General features: G+C 34.0%; 1 protein-coding gene across 1 annotated transcript; it reads right to left on the minus strand.

Moving 5' to 3' along the window:
- Positions 1–905: 905 nt before the first annotated feature.
- Positions 906–8,960, minus strand: LOC133304735 (urease). The gene is made up of 19 exons (XM_061504783.1): positions 8,881–8,960; positions 8,285–8,438; positions 7,972–8,045; positions 7,773–7,818; positions 7,342–7,447; positions 6,430–6,575; positions 5,774–5,884; positions 5,473–5,636; positions 4,985–5,363; positions 4,788–4,896; positions 3,765–3,904; positions 3,468–3,605; positions 3,305–3,396; positions 2,775–2,904; positions 2,536–2,694; positions 2,109–2,276; positions 1,834–1,968; positions 1,235–1,306; positions 906–1,127 (listed from the first exon to the last, which is right to left on the minus strand). Exons 2-19 carry the CDS (start codon positions 8,408–8,410, stop codon positions 906–908), a joined length of 2,517 nt encoding a protein of 838 aa, XP_061360767.1. The 5' UTR covers positions 8,411–8,438; positions 8,881–8,960.
- Between the last annotated feature and the right edge of the window lie 531 nt (positions 8,961–9,491).

Raw genomic sequence — 9,491 nt, forward strand, 5'->3', positions numbered from 1 at the left:
TCACTATTTTCTCTCTCTTCACTTTTTTTAATAACAAAGATCAAATGTGTTTAAAAGCCATTAATTTAAATATCATCTAAAGATAAAAAATAGTAATAAAGATATAAATTTAGACGGGTAAACAATATGACATGCCTCATATATAATTTTCCTTGAATATAAAACTCTTTCATATGTTTGATGTGGTACTCAGTGACATTTTTATAGTCAATGTCGTAATCGTTTGTTTTACCAAATTAGCTCTTGTGAATTGATGGAAATTTTGTCCAAGTTAGCTTGGTCTAAGTATCACATTACCACTTCCAAGGTTTCCCCTCAAAGGATCCAATATTTCACAGTATAATTTATAGCTAGCTTAAAAGAACAAAACAAGACCAATACCAAGCCAAATACATATATGTTCGATCCGAGAAAATCATGGTTAACATGGGATATGAGGAACACGAGGGGTGATAGATTATTATGCATAAAAAAAAAGGCGTCAAGCCAACGAGGATAGAGTATGTGCACATTAACAATAAAGGGATTAGAGTTATGTTTTACAAATGTATATGCATAGAATTTAATCCTTTATTTATAAAGAAGATTTACCATTGATGAATGAAACCCAATAATGCATAGAGTATATGCATTATATGAACCACAACAACTTAGGTTTACTGAATCCTAATAAAATAAGCTGGCTCAAAGAAAAACACAACATTTCAAATATTTCTAAATATCTAAAATTTCAGGTACTACAATGAAGAAAAGGACAAACATCTCAAAGTTTACGATCACCCTCCCTAATCATCCTCTTAAAACATAAGAACAGGACTAGGGTAACTAGAAATTTTTTTAGTATAGTATGCTACACATTATTAAAACCTTGAAGAGAGAAACATATTAAACCTTGATGGAAGTACCTAAAAGAGGAAGTAATTTCGAGAAAGAGGAACAGTGGTGACTGCAGTGCTGGTAAGAACCTCGCCATCTGCTGTAACAATGTATGTATCAGGGTCCACAGTGATTTCAGGAAGGGAATCATTGAGTTTCATGTCTAGTTTGCTGAGCTTCCTCACATTGCACACAGCTTCCACCCTCTTGTTCAGTCCATATAAAGCATTTACTCGGAGGTTTAAAGCTTCCTGTTTGTTTGTGAAAGAACAATGTGAGTTTTGTGATTTCAAGAGAAACAAACTATGACATGCAGGCTATTTATATATGCAAGTGTGAGGGAGAGAGGGTTCCATGCCTTGCTCACAAAAACTATGGATAAAGCACCACCAGCTTTGCCAAGTGTTCCGAACATAGGCCTCATCTTCACCTACAAAATTGTGTTTACTAGTTTAGTTAAAGCAGTTTCATCAAAACGCCAATTGTCCAACAATTTAAAAGGTTGTGAACATTTGTGTACTGTGTCACCATTGTTAGTCTAAAGAATCATTTCAAATAGAAAGTTTAAATCATTAAATAAATGTCACACTAATGGTTTTCCTCTAATTCTAATATGTTTCTTCGTATAAGAGCCCATTGGTTTGAAGGGGATAATACACATTTCCACCTACTTTTTTTAAAAACTTCACAATTTTTCAATTTTTTTTTAATAGAATGGAAATTGTGATGATTAAACTTGTGATCCGTACTTGATCATAGTGGTCAAGATATTTCAATAAAAAAATTTAAGCTAAGACCACATTATGATTTTATGTTTCAGTCAAAACATCACCTTCCAGCAAATCCTACATTATTTTTCAGTCAAAACATTAGAGGATAAAGTACAGACTTTAGAGTATAAAGTAGATATTTATAACAGTTGATTGAAAAAATAAGAAAGTAGTATGAATACTTTACCGGTTCAGGTGTGGGGATGCTTGCATTTGGGTCACCCATGTCAGCCCATGCAACCACACCACCTTTGATCACCATTTCTGGTTTTGCCCCAAAAAACGATGGCTTCCACATCACAAGATCAGCTAACTTTCCCACCTGCAAACTTATTTTAATCAGTTAAATGACATAAATATAGTTATATCATAAGCTATTTAATCAAAAGTAAATGTCAAGTTTCTTTTTCCTAGAAATTTCATGCTTAAATTGAGGAAGCACTAAATATTTAAACATCATACCTCTACTGAACCAACATATTGTGCAAACCCATTCGCTATAGCTGGATTTATAGTGTATTTTGCAATATAGCGTTTGATTCGAAAGTTGTCATTATCTGATTCATCAGGCTGAAGTGGTCCTCTTTGTCCCTTCATCTTATTGGCAGTTTGCCAAGTTCTGCTTATCACCTAAGAAAGAAATGTTTCAACATATCTAAGTATGAGAATTAAAAAAAAAAACTAGATTTTCATTTACAGTTTACTTGTACTACAATTGAAAAAAAAAATTGATCTTGAAACATATTGAGAGAAATGTCACAGACACACCATTTCATATTCTATACTTAGTTTGGCAAAAGTATGAAACACCCTATTTATTTTTCCATTATAAAGTTGGGTATGTAATAAAATCTTATGTTGATGTGCTGAGCTTGAATAAAGGACCGACCTCTCCAACTCGACCCATAGCCTGTGAATCAGAAGATATAATGCTAATTGCCCCAATATCATGCAAAATATCTTCTGCAGCAATTGTTTGTTCTCTTATCCTTGAACATGCAAAAGCTAGATCTTCTGGAATTTCTCTATTCAGATGATGGCAGACCATCTGTATTTCAAAAAAAGTCTAAATTTAGAACCAAATATGTCAGCACAATGTATATCATTACTACCAATTTTATAACTTACCAACATGTCAAGATGCTCATCTACAGTATTATATGTTAAAGGGCGTGTGGGGTTTGTTGATGAGGGCAGGACATTCTTCATACCACATACTTTGATGATATCTGGAGCATGACCACCACCTGCACCTTCACTGCTCAAGTAAACAATATAGAAATAATGTCAAGAACCAACCAAGTACAACTTAGACCAGAAAACAGAAACACCATTGTGTTTTCCATTCTTATTGGTGATGGTAAGATGAGAGTACGCAATATAAACATGGAAAGACAGAGTTGAGGCTAAAAAATGGAAAGAAAGAAATATGTATAAGCATAGGATATTTGTTGAAATGAGAAAATATATTCTAGGAGAAACAAAGGTTTTAGCCTTTCACTTATTTACATCACATTCAATAAAGGAGGAAAACGAATGCTGTACCAACAAATCGTATAGCTCCTTTCTCTGTGCTAATACTCCTATACAATGAATTTTTCAAATCGTGTCTTGTTTGAGCTTTACGCAGGGTAAACAATTTTAAAGTTAGCATATACCTGTGGTACGTATGAATGGTTCTTCCTTTGAATGCAGCAACAGTATGTTCCACAAATCCAGATTCATTTAAGGTGTCAGTATGTATATTAACCTGTTATTGTAAAAGTTAGCAGCAGGAATCGATTAAAATCACAAAAGAAAATGTATTGAAGAAAGTTGTGCCTGGATATCATATTGATCAGCAACAGTCAAACAATTGTCTATTGCAGCTGGTGTACTTCCCCAGTCCTCATGCAGCTTCAGTCCCATTGCTCCAGCTTTGATTATTTCATGTAGCTCATCAGGCTTGGCACAACTCCCCTAAAGCAACCAATTGAAGGTTTAATTGACTCATTAAAAAAAAAAAGTGGTTTCCTAGAGGTCCATCACATTACATTGAGCAATAAACAAGAAAAATAACTTCACATTATGCCAAGAAAAAGCGTGGCATGTAAACTAAAGAGAAAAAAGAAAACACACTTTGCCAGTAAAACCAAAGTTTAGAGGCAGGTCATCTGTTGATTGCAGCATTAGTTTCATCTGATTTGGTGCCGGTGTACAAGTTGTGGCACGTGTTCCAGCAGTTGGCCCTGTTCCACCTCCCACTAATGTTGTGATGCCTACATACAAAGTACAAAAGGACTTAATAAACTCCAAATTCTTTTGCATAAGTTGATATCTACCCTATGGAAAAGGAGATGACAGGAGAAATGTAAGCAAGAATTTCTCTCCCCTTTAACAAAAGATTGGGATTTTTACTCATGAGAGAAATTAAAAGCAACAAATGTGATCAACCTGCACTGAATATTTAAGTCCTCCTTCGTATGGAATTTTAGCAGCCTCACAATCGGCAATTGGAAACTGGAAACCCAACACTATCAATTCTTTTTCAAATAGTCCATGATAAACTGTTTCATGCTAGTTTTGAGACAAGGATGACAAGGATCAAACATGGCCCACCAAGTGTTCATATACAATGTTAAAGAACAACTAAAACCTAAAGAACAATTTTATCAAACTGTAATCAAAATACAACTAATGTCTGTTTATGCCGTACAGCTACTCAAGAATGAAAAGGCATACTACCACTAAAACCCCAAACAAATATGTCCTTTCTAATTAGAGAGGTAGGGAAACAAAGTACACTTTATCAACTATTTAGTCTTCTTTGAACAAACAAGATTTTGAAGGGTCCTAAATAGAACTGAAATGGAAGTCAGAAGAATTTCCATTTTAGGAGTCAAACAGAATAAGTAACATTGTTTTAGTGAAAACTATTAACTAATATGGATCAAGAAGAATGCCTGGGAAAAGAAGTAATCTGATAAAGACCAGAAATTTCAATACATACGGATGTAGCATAAGCACAACAGATGATCAAGCATCTACCAAATTTGTCGTCTGCATACCAGTTATTAATTCATCACATGATCATTCATTAATATTTAAAGATACATGTACTGGACTCTTTCGGTAGAAATTGCTTCTAGTTATAAAACTCACCACTTGATATGGCCTCGTCTACTAATTGAGGGCATATATAATGCACATGACAATCTATAGCACCAGCTGTTACAATCAACCCTTCTCCACTAATAACTTCAGTGTTGGCCTAGATATGGACAACATGCATATAAGTTGAGGTAAGATCATTGTATGAATTCAGTTCATCACTTCGGATCTCTGAAAAGGGTACTTACCCCAATGATCATACTAAAAAATACACCATTCATGATGTCTGGATTTCCAGCTTTTCCAATTGAGACAATAAGGCCATCTTTAATACCTATATCTGCTTTGATGATTCCACTATAATCAATTATTACAGCATTTGTTATAACAGTATCCAAGGAGATAGCAGGTGGATGCCCACATGATTGACCCATTCCATCTCTTATAACTTTCCCACCTCCAAAAACACATTCATCACCATACAAAGCAAAATCTTTTTCAATTTCAGCAAACAAGTCGGTGTCACCGAGACGGATTTTGTCACCCGTAGTTGGACCATACTTGTTAGCATATTCCTCACGAGGAATTATTGTGGTGAAAGGACCATCTTCTCCGGTAACACCTTCACTGGGAAATTTATATTTGAAGTAAGAAATCTTCATTTATTTTCAGAAGTGGTATTGCTAAAGACGCAAACAAAGATATAGAACAATCACTTCAGTAACAAATGATAAACCTTGCATCTTCCTCTTCCTTATGTCCAAATCCCCTTGTGCACACAGCCTCCATGGCTGCTATACAATTGGTTTCACTAACTGGACCATCAGCAATGCCATTGCCTCCTCTGATGACTTTGTTGCCTTCAATACTTACAAGCTTAACGCTTTTACTATCCCCTGGCTTGTAAGAGTAAATATGTTTGTGGTTAATCATTTGGAATCTAATAAATGAACAAGTTCAACTGCGGAACATGTTAAACCTGCTCATAGTTATTAACTATAATAAATTCAAAAACTGACAACAATGTAGAATTCCACCTCAAAGCGAACAGCAGTCCCTGCAGCTATATTGAGGCGCATGCCATATGCCTTCCTTCGATCAAAAGTTAAGAAGGGATTTACTTCAATAAAATGATAGTGGCTGCCTACCTGAAATTAAATATTATACAATGTTTGCTTCAATTAACTTGGAAAAGCTAACCAGAAACCAATTTATTTGGATATTTGAAACTTAAACTTTCTCTATTGTTCTGACAAGAAAGAAACTAAAAAGCTTCTGCTTCCTGAAATAGTCGTAGATCAAAGACGGAAGAAAGATGTCTTCATTTGTAACACCCGAACTAAAGAGGCCATCAACATGCACATACACATATTCAAGTCTTCAGAGGACCTTGAAAACCATTGAAATCCTCGAATCATCTATCAGTTAACAATGTAAGGAAACCAGTACGAACGGAGTAGTACTCATTGACATCACTTCATTATTTCGTATGTTACAAAAAGATAAAGAAAACAGCTTATCACACTTCATTTAGAAACACAGGCCCTACTTGTAACCGGGGGAAATCCTGAGCATTTTTAACACTGCATAAAAGAGTATGGTATCTTAAAGAAGAAAACAAAACACAAAAAATTGTCCAAAATGCTAAGGTGGTAGGCACAACACTGGCTTGAAGACAATTTAAGGCAGGCACCTGAATTGGCCTGTCTCCATTATTGACAACTTTGAGAATTACTGCTTTTCTTCCAGGGTTAAGAATTAGACTTCCATTTCCACATATTATTTCACCGGGAATTCTATTATCTTCTTCGTCCTCAGCAAACTTGTCAAGTGAAGGTACTGCAAACATATTTTCCATCAATCAAAATAAAAGCTAATGTAAGTACAGAATCCAACTTGCACTTGTGCATATACATAACCATAAGTAGAGTCTATGTAAGGTTTTCAAACCATATTACATTACTGGAGATTGCAAAATTGCTTTCCAAGCAATATTTTGTTATTGCAAGATATTTGTTATGAACATAAACCAAAATGGAATATAAATTGATTAATTTATTTAAGTTTTCCTGCCTGAGTTAAAAAAGAGAAATGAACTAATAATAAGAGGAGGGACCAGATTTTTTTTTTTTTTTTTTTCAGTTTCCCAAATGTCCCCACTATTTTGAACAAGACTAATCCATTTGTGTGATAGAGCCCGAAGGTTTTAATCACATACCTCTGTTGGTTGGCACAACCCGGTTGGAATTAAATTTAAAATCTTTTACATCCTTTATTAACTATTGATTTTATTTATATATAAGAATTGCACTTTTCTGTAGATGTAACTAGAATCTAAAGTTGATAAAGGGTCTAATAAGTTTTAGACTCGTATGACTGTAAATTGATTATTCCCCCCCACTATATATTTGTCATTAAGCTAAATCCCAATATAGCCCCATCCCAGGGACACAAGCCTGAAAGAACTATTAAGCATTTTGGAGCAATACTGTGACTGATTAAGTATTTCAAGTAATCATAAACAAAAAAGCAGATGGAAGATCATTTTGACCGGTAAATGATCTTTTCTCAAAAAAAATAAAAAAGCCTCAAAGTAGAAGCAAACCTGGAAGAAAAGAACCAAATAATGCTAGTTCTAGATCTCCATTCTCACAGGCAATCGGATCATGAACTGTGACTAACTTAGTCCCATCAGGAAAGGTAGCTTCAACCTATATTAAAATTTTAAATATAATAATAGTAATAATGACAATAAAATTTGCTAATCACTATCTCAGTGAGAGGAACTCAGATAAATTACAACAAAAATTGAGCTACACTTATCCATTTTAAGTTTTCAGACCTACAATATAGAGATTAAACAGGGATGAAATATATTAACCTCTCTTTTTATAACAAAAAAGTCAAATTGCTGCGTTAAGAAATTAACTATATAGTTTGAATTATAGCGACAAAAAGAAAGAATGACTACAAAGCCAATTGTAAGAGTGCTTTTATTAGTAGATTATAGCCACATTGGCATAGTAAGACAAATACCTGAACAGCATTCAAGAGATGTGGAACCGCTGGAAGAACTTGTCTCCTGTTAAAATTGTTTCATTCAGCTTTTTCTAGTTCACAATTACTTATAAAATATGGAGATGAAACTATTATCCAAGGATGGGAAAAGAAGAAAGAGCATATGCCATCAGAGTTCAGAATCAGATGATGAAAATTGACATAATATAATTAATACCTCCCTAAGAGATGTTTCCCAATGTTCATTAGTTGTGCCACACTCTTTTCACCATCACGAACAAATTCCATAATCTAAATAAAAAACACACAAGCAATTTAGATAATCCCCAAAGAAGAAGAAAAAAAGTAGTGTTTGGCAAAAACAATAATTTTCCAATGAAAAATAAGGAATATTTTCTCCTTATTTGCCAAATAAAAAAAATAAAAAAAGGTTGAGCGAGTAAGATTTCTTAATCACTAAGTCAAATGATCCTCCTCTATATATACACTTTTAAGAAAAATGAGAAAATAGAAAAGCAAGTTAAGGAAACCTGCATGGCAATGAGAGCCACAGCTTCAGTGTAATTGAGTCTTAAACCGCGAGCAAGACGTTTCTGAGCAAGGTAGCCAGCATTGTGCAGGCCTAGTTTGTCGACCTCTCTTGGACTCAGTTTCATTTTTCAGTGTTAATTTGAAGTCCTAATCCTAAGAAAGAGAAGCTGAAAATTCAGTAAATTATAAGGGGGTGGGTAAATAAAAAACACAAAATAGCTAGTTTCTGTTTGAGTGATTATGTATATATCATCATGAATTTCATGAAACAGAGTTGAAACTGGAAAGAGAGAAAGAGAGAGAGTCAGAAGAGTAGAATATTCATAGTTCTTACTGAAGGCAGAAATTTTAGTTCCTGTGTCAACAACGAATAAGTCTTTGCTACGTACCAAAGATTCAGTGCATCCCACCAATGAAAATATTACATGTCAGCTAAAATACTTTTTTTCTTGTCAAATTTTTTCTCACTCATCTGACGTGTAAGGCTCTCATTCGTGGGAAACACTGAATCTAAGTAGAGCAGTACTGTAAAATATTTATTCGTCAACAACGCATGGAAAAAGAAAGGCCAGACCGAGGAGTTCGAGGTACTTACAAAAAATCATTAAACTACACAAACATGACACCTTGCAATAGAATCTGCATGCACTTGCACCAGATGGGCACTCTTCTCTGTCATAAATGTAAGCATGGAAGAGTGTGTCTCGTTTTGTCCTTTAATAAAGATGGTCAAGACCCCCATGAAACTTTTTGTTTTTATTAGGGACGATGAGTATAATATTCAGCCAAGTCATTAAATATATCTTTAATGTTTATTATAAAATTAGTAATTAATAAATACTTAATAATTCATTTTGAGTATCATTTTCACAAAGGTATTGTATTTGTGGTAGTTTTCATATATTACAAGGTTTGTTTTTTTTTTAGTTATTGCAGATAAGTTATCTGCAATAAATTTAATACAATGTCATTTTGGGTGGAAATTATGATATTTTTATAATTTTAATTTATTTCAGAGTTATAATAGTCTTTACATTTATAATTTTTTAAGATTTTAATACCAAAACGACGTCATTTTGGAATAAATGGAGATAACTTATATGTAGTAACTGCAGAAACATTTTAGCCTGTTACAAATTACAATTGGAGTTGGGAAAATGGGCTCTGCTCGACGGGTCAACCCGCCTCATCCACTAAACAGGGCAG

The sequence above is a fragment of the Gastrolobium bilobum genome, unplaced genomic scaffold, assembly GCF_033153095.1.
Source record: "Gastrolobium bilobum isolate Gb01-03AN ecotype WA unplaced genomic scaffold, APGP_CSIRO_Gbil_v1 utg11974, whole genome shotgun sequence".
NCBI lineage: Eukaryota > Viridiplantae > Streptophyta > Magnoliopsida > Fabales > Fabaceae > Gastrolobium > Gastrolobium bilobum.

Coding starts and splice junctions, on each gene's coding strand:
- LOC133304735 (XM_061504783.1), bottom strand. CDS start 8,410: ATGAAACTGAGTCCAAGAGAGGTCGACAAACTAGGCCTGCACAATGCT. Junction 2,695..2,774: donor ATGAGCATCTTGACATGTTG/GTAAGTTATAAA, acceptor TTTGAAATACAG/ATGGTCTGCCATCATCTGAA. Junction 2,277..2,535: donor CTATGGGTCGAGTTGGAGAG/GTCGGTCCTTTA, acceptor TTTCTTTCTTAG/GTGATAAGCAGAACTTGGCA.